Source organism: Convolutriloba macropyga, chromosome 6, assembly GCF_964194025.1.
Source record: "Convolutriloba macropyga chromosome 6, txConMacr16.3, whole genome shotgun sequence".
NCBI classification, from domain to species: domain Eukaryota; kingdom Metazoa; phylum Xenacoelomorpha; order Acoela; family Convolutidae; genus Convolutriloba; species Convolutriloba macropyga.
In genome coordinates this window covers 38,729,022-38,749,740 of record NC_134473.1, presented here as the reverse complement: position 1 = coordinate 38,749,740, position 20,719 = coordinate 38,729,022, and the positions used below count along the sequence as shown (strand labels likewise).

At 35.3% G+C, this 20,719-nt stretch overlaps 1 protein-coding gene across 1 annotated transcript in view; it reads left to right on the top strand.

Annotated features, from left to right (window-relative positions):
• LOC142341666 (uncharacterized) overlaps positions 1 to 20,719 on the top strand; it is a 159,122-nt gene that overhangs the window by 17,045 nt on the left and 121,358 nt on the right. Inside the window, exons 7-10 of the mRNA XM_075392792.1 lie at positions 7,824 to 7,944; positions 12,160 to 12,261; positions 12,731 to 12,878; positions 19,075 to 19,211. Coding sequence (XP_075248907.1) covers positions 7,824 to 7,944; positions 12,160 to 12,261; positions 12,731 to 12,878; positions 19,075 to 19,211 — 508 coding nt within the window. The remainder of the gene's footprint in view (positions 1 to 7,823; positions 7,945 to 12,159; positions 12,262 to 12,730; positions 12,879 to 19,074; positions 19,212 to 20,719) is intronic.

Here is a 20,719-nt window from a genome sequence, read left to right as displayed (position 1 = left end):
GATCTCGTGAGCCCTTTCTTCTGCTGCAGATCTGGAGTTGACCTGCTTGTTTGCCCCGAATGATTCAATGTCTTACCATGGCTTTACTTGCCTTGCTAACTCATTGTCATGTTCGATATTCACTTTAAAGCACGTTGAAGTTAAACAAGAACTTGATGGTAACGGACCGCTTAAGACCCAACCTATGGGTAAGCGTACGGCAACGGGTGAACGCTTCTCATCGGCAGAGAAGTATTCTAACGGGCAGATGGCATGATAGACATCTTGTCCGAGTATCATCTCAATGTCTTTATAGGAATATGTCACGGGATCAAGAACTGCTAAGTGTGGGTAAGTCTCTTGCAGGGCCTGTACATTAGTTATATCTGAGCCGACGTTCAGACTCTCCTTAACGAAAGGGTTGATGGTAAATTGTTCGAAATCTTGATGTTCTCTTGGTTTCCCAGTAACTTCAACAATCCTAGTTTCAACTACTTCTTCGGTATTAATACCCTTGACAGTTAGCTTTAGTGCTTTACCGTGCAAACCGAGTCTATCTGCGAGACTACCGGCCACCCAAGAGTTACTGCAGGCGGTATCACACAAAACTAAAGCCTTGGTATCTAAACCGGACGAATTGACCAACTGCAATTCCGTTACCTGAAGGAGCCCCTTAACATCAGTAACAGATGACATTGTGGTGGTCTTATTAGACGGCTGTTGAGTAGTGGTTGCTTTACTTTGACCTATGTTGACAGAAGACTGGATGGTATTGGGATTTGTTGACTGTTTTGTTGGGAAAACCCTATCTGCTCCATGCAATAGTGTGTTATGCGAACTATTGCAACCCTCTGCTTGGCACTTTCTTGGTTGAGGGCACTGGCGGAACGTGTGCTTGTCCCTTAAGCACGAAAAGCAAAGTTTGTTATCTGCAACCAACTTAGCTCTCTGGGTTGGAGTCTTTTCCTTGAAAACTCGACACTCCCATAGCCGGTGGTTACCTTTGCAAACAATGCACCGAGAGTAAGTGTTTGTAGAAGAAGATGACATTTGCTTCTTTGTTTCCCTTTGTTGTGAAATTGATGCAAACACTTTTGAGGCTGTTTTGGTCTTGGTTACTGAAGTGATGTTCTCTTCAGGTTTGGTCTTGGTTGCGCTTTGTTTCATAAGATCGTGGGCCTCAGCCTTTTCTTTAAGCCAATCGTTAAAGTCAAGGAGGGTAGGCTTGACCCAGTGCTTCTTAACCGTAAAGAGTGACCATGACTCTTTCATGTTTGGTGGTAACTTCTGTACCGCTTGGTTAAGTAGGGAAGCGCTCTTCAAGTCAGCATCATATAATAATGACTTGAAAACCCCAACGAGGCTGGATATGGCTGCAGAATAGTTAATGATGTTATCACTATTGTGCATTTTAAGAGGCGGAAAGTTGCTTAGTTTATCCAAGTGTGCACTTACGACTGCCTGTGGCTGGCCAAATTTACGTTCCAAAGTCCTTAGTGCATCCTTGTACATTAAACCACAGTAAGCAAACTCGGCGATTGCAATCTTTGCTTTACCAGTGACGAGTGTCTTAAGGTATGTCAATTTAACGTCATCAGTGAGCGTTTGCGAGTCAATCGCGCTTTTGAATTGACCATACCACTCGTGCCATTGTAATGGATCGCCATTATACTGAGCAAGTCTCCATTCTGGCAAGGGGTCATTTTTCTTGCTGTTTATTGCGTCAGCCAACTTCTTAATCAATGACTCATTGTCCGGTATCGGAGTGGCAGGTGCAGACACCTGCGGACCACTCCAACTCAACGGTCTGGGCCCAACATAAGGGTATGCTGGCTGAAAAACAGGAGTGGCTAGACCAAGTACAACATTACTAGTAGTCGCGATTGGGTTTTCCTGCTGTGCACCTGATGGTGGTTGCATATCAATCAAAAGGGGTGAATTCGAATATACTCGTTGTGGAATATTAGTGCTTGAGGGTGCGATATGGTTGTGTATATTTGGAGGCAGACTATTCACGGTGGTTGTGTCTTGGTTGACTATTGACGGTCTGTGCTGTGGAAACCGCCAATGACTGATATTTGGCACAATGTTTTGGCCAAGAGGAATAGTGGGCATATTTGGGACAGGCGGAACAACAGAACGTACAACTTTGTGTACTCGAATATTATTATTTTGAAAAGTTTCGTTGACGAGAGGCTGATTACTCAAAGGGGCGTGTGGGATGGGAGCAGTGATGTTAGGTGCGAAGACTGGGTTCGGAATGGGAAGGTTGTTAGGATGAGCGGGTTCGGAGTTGTGCTGTTGAGTGTTTGGACTTGGTGGGGCGCTTGGGTGCGAGGGAACATTTATTGCGGGGGCTGGATGATTTGTTGACGGAAAAGGAGGAAGAGTTGCGTTTGGTGCTCGGGGGACAATATTAATTTGTTGTCGGGAGAATATACGCGGGGCCGAATCATTCTTAGGAAGACTTGATGTTTCAGGTCCACTTGAGAATTGAAGTTGTGCGTTGGGAATTAACTTGGAGGCATTATTTTGATTTACTTGCGGTGCGAACGGCTGTGGTGGAATGGGCTGTTGAATGGGTGGTGAAGAAGCCCCTGGGGCGTGTACAGAAGGCGGGTGACTATACGCGGTTACTTGGTTGGTTATGCTTGGAAGCGCCATGCTTTTTTGGCCTGTTTGATCCATTTGCGCCCTTAGGTGCGCCTGGTACAACGCCTGTGTGTTAGCAGCAGCCAAAAAATTTTCAGGTTGAGTATAATAGGGGTCGAGTTGCTGCAAGGTCTCATTGCTTAAAATGTAATTGCCTCGACAATTTTTTGGAATAGAATGCCTTGAAACTTCAGTGTTCTGATCTTCTACTGTTTTGCCGTTGTTGTGGCTAGGACATTCTGGAGGGTCAATCATAACATCTGGTCCACTAGTTCTCTCATTGTTAAAACTTAAAGCAAGTGAGGTGTTGATCCAGTCCTGGACAACCTTTTCACTTCTCATTGAGCTTCTAGCACTTGCAGTTGTTTCAGATTGGCTACCTTTAGAAACGGCGTCCAGCAATTCAAATTCTTGCAGAGTTGCCTCTGCCAACCGTTTCCTGTTGTTTTCCTCCAATTCGTCTATTTCCATTTGCTTTTTCTGTTTTGCAAGGCGAATGGCTGCCTCATTCTGTTTTTCAATTTCTTCACGCTTCGTCTTAGCAATTACATAATCATGTTTACGCTGACTGGATGTTTTTGACGATGTCATAATTGAGGGAAGTCTAGAACGAATGGAAGCCCTTGGTTCCTGGAACTCACTCACTTTATCATCAGCAGAGTTGATGTAGTTTCGTGCTGAAGTGAGTATGTTGTCGTTCTTAGTTGTCATTGCCTCCAAGTAAGACTCTAATGAAGGAACAAGAGTACTTGGATCCTCTGTTTTTCCAGCAAATGCAACCAGGTCCTCATTTTTGTCTACAACAGTCATAATTGCTTCGTTGCACTTTGTTACTAGGCGTTCAACTTTCACTCGCCTATTTTGACTATTTATACAATGAAGAATATCTTCATGTAAAGCATGCAATTCAGCTTCACGCTTTGACCTGGCAGCGTACAATTTTTTGACTTTTTGATCAAGACTATTAGACATCACGATGTTATTATTTCCAAATACCAGCAAAACTACCACAGCACACGGTTATCTATTATATGCACACTCCAAACAAATCAAATCCACGCAAAACATACCCAACGCAAAAGACACCAGACACAGCACACTGTAGACAGTCTGTAAAACAAACCACCCAAAGAGCAAAGAAGGTCGTCGAGCACACTGTGCCCGACAAAAACAGAAGTGGAGCGCTGAACGCTATGCGCTCAACGCGGAGGGAGGCAAAGGACACACGGGAAGTCGAGCGAGCAACGCGCGACGAAACGGAGACGTTACGGACGGAAAGTCGAGCGAGCAATGCGCGACAGAACGGAAACGGGACGTGCGGGAAAACAAACGAAACGGGACGGTGGGAAAGAACGGGCGGGAAATGAGTTCGGAGAGAACTATGTTAGCAGACCACAGCAAAAACTCAAGCAAACAATCTAGCCGTAACTCCAGAACAAACTTAAGTCACACCCTAGGAAGAAGGAGAGAAGCTACTGCAAGACAATCTAATATAGTTCATAATGGGTCTATAACGACAAATTTAACGATAAACTATTTTACGGCAATGCAGTAGTACACTAAAAGGATGAAAAGGTCGAGAAATTTACTAGCCGTAACTCCAGAATAAACTTAAGTCACATCCTATCAAAATCCAAGCCGTAACAAACAATCAGCATACTAACGTTATTAAACAAACTACAGCAAAATTTAATAAACTACAATAGTGTGTTTGTAGACTAAGATAGTTGAAAAAGTCGCGAAACAATCCAGCCGTAACTCGAGAATAAACTTAAGTCACACCCTAGAAGGCAACAGGACCAAACCAAATAGCAATCGTACAGGTACACACAAACAAACAGCAGCAAAATCAATATACTACAACAGAAGGGCTAGTAAATTAGTAGAGTTGAAAAGTCAAAGGACAACCCAGCCGTAACTCGAGAAAAAACTTAAGTCACACCCTAGAAAGCTATAAGACCTAAACAACAAACCAGCATACTAGCATACTCAACATACTACAGCAAAAACAACAACATACTTCATCACATATAACATACTACATCGAAGGAAAAAATTAGGCGGAGAAAAACAACTCTGAATGAAAGAAAAACGGAATGATTGGAAACGAAAACGAAAAACAAAATTTTGGGAGAGCGACGTTGATGAAAAATGAACGGAAATTGTGAATAGTGAAGTTAAGGAACGAAAACGAAGCGGACGGTACGGTACGAAAACGAGATACGAAGATAATAAGAAGACAATTTTTTTTTGAGCCTGAGGTTGTGAGTTTATATCTCACACCATTATCTGTCCAATTTTTCAAATTTTGGTCAATTTTTGCAAATTCTTGATTACGGAACGGTAATCCAGTAAACTGGACGGTTTTAAGCTTGAAAGTACGATTTATGAATATTCGGTATTGATTTTCTAAATTTTTTGATTTGCCTCAAAATTGACCAAAGATTTTCAAAATTGAACAATATAGCATTATGTGCTCACTTTTTCCTCATATCTGAGGTCAATTTTTTGCTATGTAGCCATAATGGACCAATTTGTCTGAATTTCCCAACTTTCGACCAAAAAATTTTCAAAATCGATGTTTTTTTTTTCTTAAAAAGTTTCTCAGCTCCCTTCTCCAAAAATTATACTACTTCGCTGAGACTTGTCGTAATAGTACTACTTGCTTTTCTTTACAATCTGGCGGAAAAGGATTAGTGATTATCAGAAGCTTTGATCAAACTCCGAACCTTGATGTTTTTTAAGCTCAAAAAATTCAACTGTGGGGGTTAATGGTGACTTTTTAGGGATGATTTTCACGGAGTTCTTTGACTACACAACCCCTTGAAAATGTCTTTGAAAGATATCAGGGGTTGGGTTACTTGCCGTCTAAAATCGTTTGTATTCAATTCACTGCAAAAAAGGTTCTGTTCTTACAGTTTTTTCTGAGTACATGAGTGTTCAACTCAGCTTCTTTGAAGAGATGTGAGTTCGAACAAAGAGCAAGGCATAGGGCGACAATTAATAATTTTCGTCATATAAAAGCATCACCAGTTAGCCATTCTTGGAAGTGGGTGGAGTAGGTGCCGAACAGCTCATCTGAGTCCTGATCCTTGTTACAAACTTTAATCGAGCTGAAAGCTACATCAAGACAACCTACTGTGAATTTGGCTTCATCGTTCCATACTGGGTTGTAACGAAACGTGTCCTTTCCGTTACTCTAGTGCAAGAGTAGAATGGGAAATGAATCAACAGCACAACCCACTTTCAAGTAAAAGCAAAGGTCAGATAACGGGACAATTAATTGAGTGACTGGATCAGACAGTAGCTTGAAGAAATATAAACGAGTCAAAAGCTGAATGAACGCGTTTGAATATATCCGTTGTCTTTAATAGTGAGTTCTGAAGATTTGACGCTAAAATTGGCTCTTATTTTGGAGCGGCACCAATGTAAAAGGTGTAAAACCACTCTTTCGGAAGTCAATTCATTTCGGTATATAAGCAACAACGTGTTATTAGAACAAAGCAACGTATAAGCATTATAATATCAAGACGTACAAACATACAACGTAAGCATTAACGATCAATGCAACAAGTGAAAACTTAGACGGCAAGGTTTTTTCGATGCTCTTTTACTGGTTTTTTGTCTGATGTCATTGACGTCAAAATCAGTTCGTATTCAATCGGCAAGTGTCTAGAAAACCTAAAAATATAAAGCCGAAAACCAGCTTAATCGATACATATAGTGGTTATATTTACTTAAAATTAGGTTAAATGAACTTTTTCGGAACTTTCTACGTATATTAGAACGTTTTATTAATTTAGAACGATTTCTCTACGCATTTAAATTCGAAAATAAATACTCAATTCTGATTGGTTAATATTATTCGTTCATTTACTTCGTAACAGCTACCTCTGGTCAGAAGGCCTCAGACCGAAGTGACATTCGATTAAAGCATTGTGAGAACCCAAGTGATGACTATCGTGCTCTGGAAGTTTTGATAAGACTCTTTCCAGAAAGTTTTGCATGCAATATCGTGCCACCTTTGCCCATTGTTTTTTCAAGCCATTCCCGGGTCACCCATCATACAACTTTTTTTTTACTTTCACACAAGGTCATATATGATTCCAGGTAATCATACAAGGTCATATATGATTTTCATGATTTCCTAGTAGTCATACAAGAATCATACAAAAATTTTCACCAAATGGAACGCATCTGTAAAACAAATAAGGAGTTTTTCAAGAGCATCGAAATACTTCTTAATTGACATTGGCAAAGATAAGAGCAAGAAATTTCGGCATTTCCTTGTAATCATCCTAGGTCATATCTGATTTCTATGGTTCCCTAGAAGTCATACGAGAAACACAAAAAATACGACATGGAACGCATACAAGGATTAATGAATAAATATTTTTTCTGCTGGTTTGGAAAAAAAAGGATTTTTTCTCAATCAACAGCCAATATTGCAGCTGAGCAATGATCAGAGCCAAGGACTCCCTTCGTTTAATATAATTTGTCCCCCTGTATAACTAATTGGAACACTTAAAGATCAAAATCTTTTTTTAATGAAAAACTGTCATTGTCGCTAGAAAACTTCTGACATTTTCATGATATACAAAAAAATTGTAAGTTGTCGGCGTTTGCGTTCTCGTAGTACCAAAATTTTGCGCTTGATTTTGCTTGAACGAATAATTTTCTGCAGATATCAGTCAATTGAAATAAATATACACTCTAAGAAAAGTGCGGATAAAATTACCTAAAAATTCAGGTAAATTTAGCTGAAATGTGCATGTATTTTGGCGTAGCTGCACAGTACTTGCACCTTACCTGCAAGTACCTGCAATTGCAGGTAATTTTATTGAATTGTAAATGGAGTTCTCCTGCAACATTTACCTGAAAATCAATAATAAAAAGTTAAAACCTAATAGTTCATTTTGGTCTGAGACGGTCTGATAAAAACTCAGGTCTGATCAGAGGTCACTTTGGTCAATGACAGTCTGACTATAGTCCATTTTTGTCTGGGACCGTGAATCAAAACTCAGAAGGCCTATAACCACTTTGGTCTGGGACATCAACCTAGGAGTTGTTTGTATGGTGTTTGTACCAAATAATATTTGGAACAGTAGTGCTCATAATCTATAAAGCGTGTACCCGATTCGCATCGATATCTCCAGCTTAATGCGCAGCACTTTAACAAATCTGAGACCTAGACAAATGCGACCTCGACTGAATATCGACTGTATCGAGATGGCACTTTCGTCAATTTATGGATCAATGGTCCTGCAAGCTCTCCATATAACTTCACGACCACTTACACAGACGACAACAGAGGTAAGTGTTGCTCAAAATTATTACCATTTTTAGAATGGGATTTTGCTATCGCTGATTGGAGCACTTCAGAACATGCAGCGCAATATAGCATTTGCAAAACTGCTTTTTCACTACACTTCTTTCGTCATCCCCCTTATTTAGTGCGTGCACATTATTTTCAACCCACAAGAGCACGTGCCATAATTGCATATACTGGTTTAAAAGGCAATGGTACGTGCTCAATAAAGGGGAACATGGGAGGTGCATAATGAAATAATTTTTTACAAAAAACTTTCATGTTTATCTGTACAAAAGTCCAAGATTGATCTGTCGCGAATGTCGAGTAAAAGTAGGGAAATGAAACAAGTGAAAAACTGAAACACCCTGAGTCATGGTTTTTGTTTGAAGAAAACAGTAATGAAATTGGGTTTTTCCTGTTAGTGCCACACAGACGGCACCTGCCATATTTTTACCTTCTGAGTTACTATGTAATGGCATGTGCTCGGTAACGGGGGTGCAAAACGTATTGGCGCCCTCAGTCCGTTTTGCACACCCGAATAACAGAGCACGTGTCAATACATAGTAAATCATTAGGTAAAAATATGGCATGCGCCTTGTGTGGGGGCACAAACAGGAAAAACCCCAGGTTCATTACTGTTTTCTTCAAACAATGACCACGACCCGGGGTGTTTCAGTTTTCCACTTGTTTTATTTTCTCACTTTTCGTCGACCTTCGCTACAAAACAGTCTTTGACTTCTGTACAGATAAATATTAAAGGCTTATTTTATGTAAAGCATTATAAAATTTTGTGCCTCCCATTTACTGAGTACGTACCGCTGCGTAGTAAATCAGTATGCCCAAACAGGTATATTGTAGTATATTGTAGGGAATATGAGACAATCATAGTTCATTATGGAAGCTTAAGGGAAGCATCATACTTCCGAAGATTAGAGCAACGGCTCAAACCTGACCTTTTTGAGTTGCATTATTTATATTATTAGGGCGTTCAGGATCAAAAATGGTCATCATCCGTTCCAATATGACTCAAAAACATCTGCCGATCAAAATTAACAACTCAAAATGCATCAATGACAATGTTTTTTACGCGATGCGTCTCTCAAAATATATACGAAAGAAGTATTGTGTTTTTCTCTGAGAACCGAAATGGTACACATCACTAAATGTAATGTTTTCATCAGCTTAATGAAATTTTCAAGTGTTTTTTTTCTGTTAGAATATATCAGCTTCAACGTTATTTAAAATGGTTGATAGTTTGAGTAGCGAAGAAAAACAATTAAAATGCGGGATTTTTTTTTCTAATTTTTAAAAATACCATAATTTTAAGATTTTGATTTCAATTCGACCACAAGAAAGACCTGCAATATTGTTTCAAGAAACTAAGGGAAAATTGATGAGCTTTATCTATCTAATTTCACGCACTCTATATTAAATCTGAATAATTTTTTATACTTTTTTGTTTATTCTTTTACCATGGTTAATATTTGGAAATACAGTAGAAAGTATTAGCAGTGAGAAGATTACATTTGTTTTTGAGAAAAAAGTTTCTATTACAGTCGATTATGCTTCTCAAAATTCCTATCCTCTCTTTCTTTCTTATGTTTTCATTTATTATGCTGGATCGTAGCCCACTGGATGAGTTAAAATCTACGAATTGTGAGCAGTGCGTTTCTATCAGACAGTTTTTATTTTCAAATAGCACTTTTTTGTTCTCACAATACCTCTTTCATGAATTCTGTCGCATCTCTTTATTTTGAAAATAAGCCAGATTTTCGAACTACCACTCGAAAAAGGTCACAGGAGGGGGCCAAAAGAAGAATTTACAAATTTTCAAAAAGTACAGTAAAGGTTTTAATCATTTTTTTTTGGATTTTACTAAGTTTTGTTGCTATAAGTAGAACTATCAATTGCAGGCCGTATAAAATTTAAGAAAAGCAGGTTACGTCTCTAATGTTTTTTGAATTTGAAGAGGAAAAAAAACACTTCATTATAAAAATGTCTTACCTTTTTCTAGATCATAGAAAAATTGGGTAGCACACATTGCTTGCCTCATAGGCAAAACTTGGTGAATTTTTTTTTTCAGAAAGACGCACAAAAGAAAGACGACACAAGTTAATATTTCCGACAGTGGTTTTAATGTTACCAAAAAAATTGAAAAACAACAAGAAGGCTCGTTAATGTGCGGTCACAAGTGATGTTCCGACCCACGCGCATCTACTTTTTTGAATTAACTGTCAACCAAATAAAGAGATAATCAAAAACATATCTTTCAATTAAAAAAAAATTACAAACCACTAAATGAATTAAATAATGCCATGCCTCATTTCAGCCCTCACGAAATCGGCCTTTAATAAGACTACGGAGAGAAAAGCGAACAACAAAATTAGAAAAAAAAACAAAAATCATTTGATACCGCAAAAATTCAGAATTTTTTGATATTTCGTATCATTTTACGACTACATAAAGAAAAAAACAGGCAAAAACAGCACATTCAAATAAAAACTGAGAGAGAAAATGTCGAAGCCATTAAAATATGAACCATTCAGTAAATACTTTTTCATTTTCAATTAATTTTTTATTATCAATGAGATTTTTTTTGTAACAACCAAAATCAACAGATATGATCAAATATATTAAAAGTACAAATTGTTTGGGAAAACCTGTATTATCAAAGCGATTATATTCAATAGCTTTCAACGGAAATCAATAAATAATAAGTTATAAAAACAATAATGAGTTATATTTCGCTGGAAAAACAATAATTTGTGTCATTCGTAGATCATCAATAAGTCATCACAATAAGTCGTATGACTATGAAAACGACAGCAAATACAAGCAAAAATATGAGAATTCAGTGGAAATGTGCGTTAAGACAGTGTCGAAGCCATTAAAACCATAAGTTTTTTCTCTAAAATTCTTATCTATGATCAATTGGAAGTCTCCTTTAGGCCAATGAGACTGTCTCTAATAAGATAATGCGATAAGATTTCAAAAGGAACCAAAATTATAAAAAAATAACCAAAAATTAAAAAAAATCATGAAAAGTCTTGACATCGATGTCATAAAGACAATAGTTAGAATATAAAACGGCTAACCAGATCAGTTTTACTTTAAGGAATTGGGTCTTGTCAACAGTGAAAACGACATAGATTTCACAGAAATCAATTATTATTCGAAAAAAAATTATTCGAGTTTTTCAAAGTCCTTACAGCCACTCAAATTGCTGTCCACTCAAATTACTATATAGAGCACTTACTTCTCTTTAGCAAGCCTATTGCACTTTATTTGTTCATTGGGCTTCATCTGACTGTAACTAGCATTTTTATTGCGTTTCGTCTATTAAAAACACAAAATTGTTTCATTTGTAGCATAAAATGTAATTTTGTATTAAAATTCTGATAGAAAAGATCTTAATTTGAACTAAATTTACGCTAAAAGAGGACAAAATCATGCCAAACATCACGTGTTTGCACAAAACTTAAAACCTCGATAACTCCTCGAAAAAACGAATTTCAAAAAAATCTTTGGAATTTCGAACTCTGCGCTGGACGAGCTTTTTAATGATACCGCTCACATTTCTATTCGATGCATATATCGATCGTCCAAAATTGACTGAACAAAAAAACCATTTGAGTATATAGTTCTTCCCTTCCCCACAAGTGGGGTCGGATCAAAAATACTTTTCATAGAATTTTTCAAGTTATTTGTTTAAAAAGGTAATTTTTAATACATGCAAGCAGCTACTATTTTTCCTATGTCTCCTATTAAACGGAACTCTATACTAGGAAGCTGTATTAAGTTTGCATTAAATTTTACCTCAAATTTTACTTGCCTCTACTTTTATCTTTTAATGAAATTTTGCTTCCTATTGCAATGCACTACAATCTTTTCATGAAAAGATTTCAAAATTATTGCTCAACATGCTGATATCGTACTAAAGTTGGGAATCAGTCAAAAAAGCTGAAAAATGGAAACTGGCTAAGTTTTATTTTCTCCTTAAAAATATATATTCAAAAGAACAAGGTCAAATAGATTTAGATAATGTTGAGATTTTCTCAATTCCTGCGAACTTTGATCAACAATTGTTTACAGGTATTTGGTTGCAAAGCTTTGCGTGAACGCGCATTACCGAACTGACTTGTTTTCCTTTTTTAATGTTATTTTCTTCGCGTTGTTTTAAAAAATGTTATCTAGTGTAACCTCATTTCCTGTTATAGGAGCCGGTCTGACCCCTGGTACATTGTATCACTATGAACTCCGATCCCTGGATCTTCTCAGTGGCCTCACAACCAGTCTCGGTGGCATCGATGCCTGTACCAGTAAGAAGTTGATTCATAAAATTAATTAATTTTTGGAAACAACTTAATTAAATCTGTAATAAAAACTTTAACATATTGAAACGAAAAATATTATATACAAGCATCCATTAATATTTAAACAATGAAATCGAATAATCAAATTATTTAAATTGATGAATTTGTTGTTTTTTTTCTAAAGTTAAATGCATATTAAGAAAACTTATATTTCTTCCAAACGTATATTTCTGAAAATAACTAACTTCAATTTACGCTGATTTTGATTTCATTTCGTTCGAAGTAATGGGATAATAGATGAAAATCACCAATTTCTAATGCTATAAGGAACTCATCATTTAACCCTGCAGAGATTCTTTAAATGAATTCGTTGATTCCGAAAATTGACGTCTTTATCAAATTAATAAATTCTATCCATATTTTACTCTGAATAATAAATTGTTTGGCATTCGTATTTCATTGATGATGGTTACAGGACCTAAGAACCCTGACGCAAACGCATTCAACTACCGTGCTCTCAACAGCACCGAACTGTTCTTCTCTTGGGAAGCTCCTGTGGGCGGAGTCTCATTTTATGAAGTCAATGGGACCACCAACATAACCGATTCATCTACTACACTTTCGTAAGCTTACTCTGAAAGTTAAAAATGGCACTGAGCTCATTTATTGTAAAATTGAGATGGCTGTTTACAATTTTTCATTTCTGACTCAAAGCTCATTGCTAAATTCTATCATTAAACACTTTACTATATATAGCATTCTTCCTCAAGGTTGTGGTCGAAAAAGTAACTGCGATGAAAGATTCTAAATGTTTCATAATTTGATAGATTGGCAGAGATCTCAAATCATATCCAATGTAGGTGTCTACATCGTTCCATTAGTTCATGAAATGGAACAGGGTAAACTTACTAAATGATGATTCGCATTTTATACACAAATTACAAAGCGCTGTCAAATTTGAACAATAAAAATGACAAACTGAACAATCAACATCTTTAGACAGCACGGTTACAGGCAAAAATTCAAATTCATTAACAAAAAATTGCAAAGTAAGCAACTTTTAACATGTATATCACCTAAATTTTAAATTTATCATAAAGTTTGCTGAACGAAAAAACACTAAGCGCAAAGTTCAACATAGTCTTTTGATACGATTTAAATGAAAGCTGTTCTTTTGCTCCGATCAGCTTTACTTTTCGCATCTTGTATGTTGCAACCAACCGATACAATCCTCAAAATTTTTAAACTTTCAAAAATTGAAAATGGGGATTTTTTCTTAGGAAATAATTACACCCCTTGCATTTGTACCGATTAATTGTTCCGACCCCAATTATGCAAAGAGGATCTAGATGCTAAACGGGTTTTTTATTTTCAGTCATTTTTGGCCGATCATTATATTTGTCATAAAGAGCTGTGGGGAATCACTAGAAAACCTGTCAAGTGTAGGTAGTGAAAATCAAAAACTTTTTCAAGTTTTGGTCTTTTTCGAGTAGTTATTTTGGTTTAATTTTTTCGAGAACTTTTAACTCCTAAAAATAATTTGTTCAGATGTTGATTTAAGCTTTTAAAAGTTTTTTTTTAATTTTTGCCCTATTATGATACCATTTTCCTTATCGACGGGTTTTAACATCCCTGAAGCGATATCGAAGCTGTAATTTGTTACATCGTGGATTTTTACAACAAAACAGATTTGCTTTCTGATCTAGATGTTTTGGTTTTTAGAGCTTTTTTCCGCGTTCTGCGGCCATTTGAGTTGTGTTCAAGTTTTTCTCGATAGTTTCGGGCACAATATTCGTTTTGGAGAAGCATTTGTTTTAATGGTGATTATTTGCTGTCCATTTTCTGTTCTTTATGTTGTTTCGTTACTGATACACAATACCGACAGGTCTCATCAAAATTCGGGCTTAGCTTTTATTTTACCGCATTGATTAATTCGAAAGCATTTGATTGATTGTATGTAGATGTTTTTTTCTTCTGTAGTTTGCTATAGTTTGAGGATTGTAATGTCTCTTGATTTCAGTAGCGGAACAAAGCAAGCTTACCAGTGGCTGCAGTTAATGGTTAATGGTTTGTTTGCCTGTACACTAAATGTTCTAGAAATATGTGCGTTTTGAGTTCTGAGTTACAATTGAATTTTTCACATTTTCTGATTGATTTCAAGACCACTTGAGTTTCCAAAGAGGCATATTTCAAACTTCTATGTGTGACCAATTGGCAGCGAGTTCTTTGTTTTAAAAATAACGACATATTAAAGGTGAAAATTGTCTCTCAATGTTGTTTAATGACTAAAAATTGTTCTCAATAACATAAATTTCTAGCAGATTTACACTCGAACGTCTCATCTTGTTCATAGTACTTTTTTTCGAAAACTCTCCTTAGATCAAAATTGTTGTTCTGATTTTAAAGATAATTTTTAACGAAATGGGAATTTTCAATTGGTTATGTAGCCTGAGTGACCTTTATTTGCCTTTTCGTAATCAAATTTAGTGAGTGGGGAATTCATTCTTTTGACATATGCAGTTTCCTATCTATCTAGCGTGCATTGTTGGAAGAATAGAATCGAAAACGTTGAGAGGACAAGCCAGCTGAATATTCATGATGTTGCTACTTGAGAGTCTTTACAGTTTAATCTTTAGTTTTAAATGAGGATCAAATGTTGATTTCAGGATCTCACTTTTTGTTGTTTGGTACAGTAGGTTGTTTACTTCATGAAACATTATTCGAAAGAAATCCTAGAAATTCTATGAGAATTGATATAAAGCCTGTCGTTCCATTTTTTTCAATATTCATTGCCGAATAAGAATAATTATATCAAGGATTTTAGCTCTTTTTGTATACATGTTTGACCTTGAAAAGAAGCTGTAAAAGTTTTAATTGCAAAATCAGAACTATTGATTTTGTCAAATGCTCTCTATTTGTCTTAAAAGTGCATAGATGTTGTTGTCCGAATTGATGTGTTGGCAACCAAGGACACTGTTGACATTGATACTAATATGTTTATTAAATACATGTAAAATTAGCCTTTTTTGTTCATATATTGTATTGTTGTTGAGTTCCTATACTGAGGGGCGTCGTTGAGACCCTAACAAGGTCGTTTGAATATAACTGGTATGTCTTTTTCATAGTATATTGAATTGATTATTTTAAAATTATGTGTTCCTCTAAGAGTTTTTGTAAATAACTGAGGTTCGACTTTGGAAGTCGTTTTTTCTGTAGGTTGGTTACAAACCCAAAAGTTAAAGAACTGGTCGATTTCAGTAGTAGTAGAACGAAAAGCGTATCAACGGCTTAAGTTGACTGCTAATCGTTTGTGTGAAGGGTTGTCAATTGTTTTCATAAATTATATATGAGTTTTGAGTGCTAAGTAATTTCATGTTTTTCGTTGTTTTAGCCCTCAATCATATTTAATAAAGTCTTCATCAGCCAATTAAGTAATTACGCACGTCTCGATCATAGACGTAAGTTAATTTTACTTTCAAGATGACATAACTACTTCAGAATCAAAACGGTGCGCTCCTTTTTATTGGCTTCATTTTTTGGAACCTACAGTAATATTGTTTTTGATTGCTAAAATTTTAGCCCCAAAAATGGGAGTTTTATAATGGACTTTGCTATTTTTTCACATGTTTGTTTTTATGAATTGATATCCAAAGTGGTAAAACCTTCATTTAATAATTTCCATTGGATGTATATTTACTGTTTAGCTTGTAACGTATAAAAAACTATAATGAGGTTTTGTCTTCAGGACTTTCTGATAATCACTGAGCCCTCTCCATCTGCCAAGTGGGCAACAATTGGCTCGTAATATACTTAAGTTATTCAATTAACAATACAGAACTGATTGCGTGGCTTTTGATCCGTTTATGATGTCCACCTTTTGGTCAGAGAATTTAAAGAAGTTTGTTGCAGAAATAATTTTTCGGCGAGTAATATTTATTTACGTCAATTACAATCAATATTACAAATTATGTCTTTGCAGTTGTTACGACGGCGTCCTCTTCTTTTATACGATCTGGTTGTGATGTCAAATTTTACTATCTCGGAATATTGATTAATATGTCCTGATGTTGTTTTTGGTCTTTTGGTCTTTGTATTAATAAGTCGTGATAATGTTTTCGGTTGTATTAAACTTTATAAACTTAATGTGTTGAAATATCCATAATGGTCATGGAATTGTTAGTTAATCAATATTGTTAATAAAAACATATCGGATAATCTAAATTTGATTAAACTTTTGCGGAATTATTAGAAAGCAATATTCATAGTAGAAAAACACTTCACTTCTTCTTAGTTCTTTCTTACCCTATTAGTGCCTATTTTAGATTTTTAGTTTTGTAGTTCAGTAGGTTTTCAATATAACCGAAAACACAAAACTTCTAAAAACATCAACATAAAAAACTTATTACATGCAAAATTTTTATTTTCAAAAATTATTATCTCCCTTTTTTAATTCAACTGATTTATGAACAATTTGAAACTCTTGAAACGATTTAGTACGATGTAGTTATTTTCTCTGGTTTTGTGTGAATGGGACTTCAGGTTTGTCACATTCATTCAAATTAATAAATGGGACATTCTATAAAATATAGAAAACAGTTTTTTAGAAACGAGAAAAGAAAAAATAATTCTAATCATTTTTTTCTTCTTTTGCTTGGTTTTCTGGCCACTTGAATTAACTGTTTTCTCTACACATCAGAGGTTCTATTGTATATGTTGTTTGATTCAACGCAAATGGGTAGGAACGTTATCACGAACTTTCCTATTAAGCTAAGAAATCGCGGTTTTTTAAAAAAGCATTTCTCAGATCAGTTCAGCTAATTTCTTTCACCTACGCCAGAAAATCTATTAAAAACTTGGTTTATTTGATAATATTTAGAAATTGGGTTTTTAAAAATCGATTATGCATTCTGTTGGTTGTTCCTGATGATTCAAGTGCCTTTCAGGTATAAGTTATGCTTTGGCCTTTGGTTGAATAACAACTTTAGTCATCAAAAAATAATTTCTCTCAATATAAAAAAAAAATAAAAAAATGCAATCGGGAAAGTTTCCCAGCTAAATAATTAGATTTTTGTCAAAATTTTCTCTTAACTGGCTATACCTTCCATTTAATTGTTTTTGAATTTGATATTGAAATTAAATATGTATTTCTTGAGTGGACAACCAAAGATATAACAGAAAACGCAAAAACTTGAAGGAAAACTTTTCCTTCATCAATTGCCTTGACTTCAAAGACTTAAATCGACTTTGTTGCTTCTGCTGTTCAGTTGTTTGTTTCATATTGATGAGCAATCTGCGTGATTGCCAGTTCTGTAAAAATCCTTTTGAAATTTTAACTTCAAATAATGAAAACAATTTAAGGTATTATCGGTTAAGTAGACTTTTTTCTAAACTGCTACAAAAAACTAATCAAGGCCATATCATCCAGTCAATTAGATTTATACTTGCACTAAAATTAACTAAAATAAAGTCATTTGAGTAAAAAAAATAGGGCAAACTTTATCTTTGCTGATACTGCTCTTGTCTTTTCTACTGATACTCGGCAAACTTAAGGAGATAATCTCGCTAATGGATTTGGAACTGATTAAATGTGTAATTGCCAGAATGCATCGAAATGATATAATTGATATTCAAAATGTCACTTTTTCCTGTTAGCAAAAAGTAAATAAGTTTAACCTCATACTTCTTCTCTTTGTCATGTAACCACAAAGAAAGGAATTGGTTTTTTCTTTGGTTCGACTGAAGGTTGGAAAAAAATCTTAAAACAGGAATTGTTTTGAACACAGGACACCTAATGCATAATTGAAAATTAACATGAAAAAAGCTGCTCGCCAAACCAAACATTTGACATAAACCAACTTTTTGATGATTTCTTCGTATTCCGTAAAATTTTACAGAAAAATGTTCAAACGGATCTGATTCGCTGGTGTCGCAGTGAATCATATACTAAAAGCGAAAAACAATATAAAAGGGATAAATTTCTTGAGAAAATTATTTTCAGTCTGGTAGTTGCTTTTTGAATTCCTGAGTCAATCAAATCTATTTATTTGTTTGTTTGCTTTTTCGTTTGCGTCAACTAATTGCAGCGTTTTCTTTTGCAAAGCACTGTTTCTGTTTGCTTATGCTGGAGTTTTTTTTGCAATTGGTTGTTCTTGTGGGGTGTTCTTCTCATCTCTTTAGAAGGTTGTTATTTTTTCTTTTTTTCATCTGTTAAAATTATTTCAAATTGTTTTTCTGAATTTTCATTTTATGTATTAAAGTAAGTTGTACTCAATATTGCTCAGGCAAAATTGCTTTGATTGTAGGTTTTCGAAATTGATCATCAAAGGAACTTTTCCTCTTAGAAGAAAAAATAATTTTTGACAAATTTGAGACTTATGTTGGAGCATTTTGTGCTCCGCACAGTCTCGAACAAGCCATCTTGTTTCAATTTCTTATGTTTTTTGAGAAGATTTGATCTAAAATGAACTGATGTTAAAGTGTTGTCAAGTTTCGTTTGTTTGGTTTTTGTAAAACTTTTGAGAGTTTCAGTTTTTTTATTATCAAGTTTTTATCAAATTTTATCAAATAAACTGCGTTTTCTTTAAATTTGACAAATATTTCTGAAAGATTATTTCTGATGTCCTCTAAAAATGCTTAGCTAACTTTTTCTGCGCTGTGTGCAGGTAAGATGGTATGCAGGCAAAATTACCTGCACAGTTTTTCTCAAAATTGATAAAATGCACACCGCGCAAGCAAATTACCTGCAATTTTCCGGTAAAAAATACCCGCGCAATTTTAAATGCTCTCACAAATATGAATTTAAATTAATTTGGTTTTCAGAGGGTTACAACCATCAAACCTTCACACTATAACACTAGACGTGTGGTATGACTGTCCCAGCTCACCATGTGCTATGGTTCCTTCTTGTTCACTTACAGCAAAAAGCGGAGGAAACAGCTATTCAAATCTTGCCACAGGTAAGTTACAGTTTTGGTTACACGCTTCTCGATTCTGATTGAGCTAATTGAGAAACTAGTGTAAAGACAACAAAACAAAGGTCAGGCGTTTGTAGGAATGTTTGTCGGTCATCAACAAAACTGAAATCTGTTTTTGGAAACATTTAATAAATATTTCGCATCAGTTGTCGCAGAACATTGTACCCAAATGATACACATATTTTCATAAAAACACATTTACACATCTCAAGACAGAGAAACAATGTTCACTTGGTTAACTTTTAATTTGAAAAGTAACTGAAAAACGAAAAGTTTCCAGAACAACTATTTGATTATAGATTTGGGTTCATTGTTTTCCTCAAAACAAATTAGAATCACATACTTTAACACAAATTGCCATTAAAGTTGCCAGTGTGTGCCACTGAAACAGAAAAAAAGCAAACTTATCTTTTGTCTTTAAAAGTTAGTAATCGATTTGCTTGTGTTGAGATATACAGGTATACAAAAATCATGATATCATATTTTGTTATGTTTGTCAGAATTAGTTCATTTCTTCTATATACCTGTTAAGATGCCATTTCGCCAATCAAAATGTCTATAACTTCCATAAGTTTGGAAGAAAGCAAATTTGCCCTCATTTAGAAGTGATCATCCAGCCAAACTTTTCAGTTAAAACGCATTCATTTGAGTTTAATTGCCACCTCCTTTCATTGTTAGTGCAGTTTGTGGCTGCTATTGGTTCATCGTTTGAACTGTGTTTGATTTCATGCTTCTAAAAACACTTTTTTTGTTGTTAACAGTGTATTGGAAAATTTTCGACTCGAATATTTCAAATGACATCACTATGAATAAAGAAAAGAAAATCTATGGTTGAAATTGGAATCAGGGCCAGTGTAAAGATTAATAAGCTACAGTTAGTAATGAGCCGTTAAATTTGGCACCGCAACCCAGGATTATTAATTGGTTCCCATCGATGCTTTGATTTGAGTTACGAGTTTTTAGCACAGTTGCAATTAATGGAGATTGGTTATTCTAAGGTATCGACTTAAGAGGGCCAGTGTAAAGATTAATGAGCTACAGTTAGCAATGAGCCGTTAAATTTGGCACTGCAACCCAGGATTATTAATTGGTTCCCATCGATGCTTTGATTTGAGTTACGAGTTTTTAGCATAGTTACAATTAATGGAGATTGGTTATTCTAAGGTATCGACTTACGACGGTGTATTTAGTCGAGCAATTTATTTTTAGTTAATAAGGCAAAATAATGCTATTGCGTTCATTCCAAATGCTTAGAAAAGGCTGACATTCGAAAAGTTTTCAAGGAACCACAAGGTTTTACAGACTAAATTTGTATTAGATGAATGACAGATTATCAACCAAAATGCAATATGCAAACTAAAAAGCCAACAGAAAGCAGAAAAAATCCCAAAGTCGGTGAACTTGTCTGGTTTATGGACGAAACTTTGCAAAAAGTGACTAAAAAATGCCTCGACTGATTGAAACTTTCAAAACTTTAATCGAATAGTGTG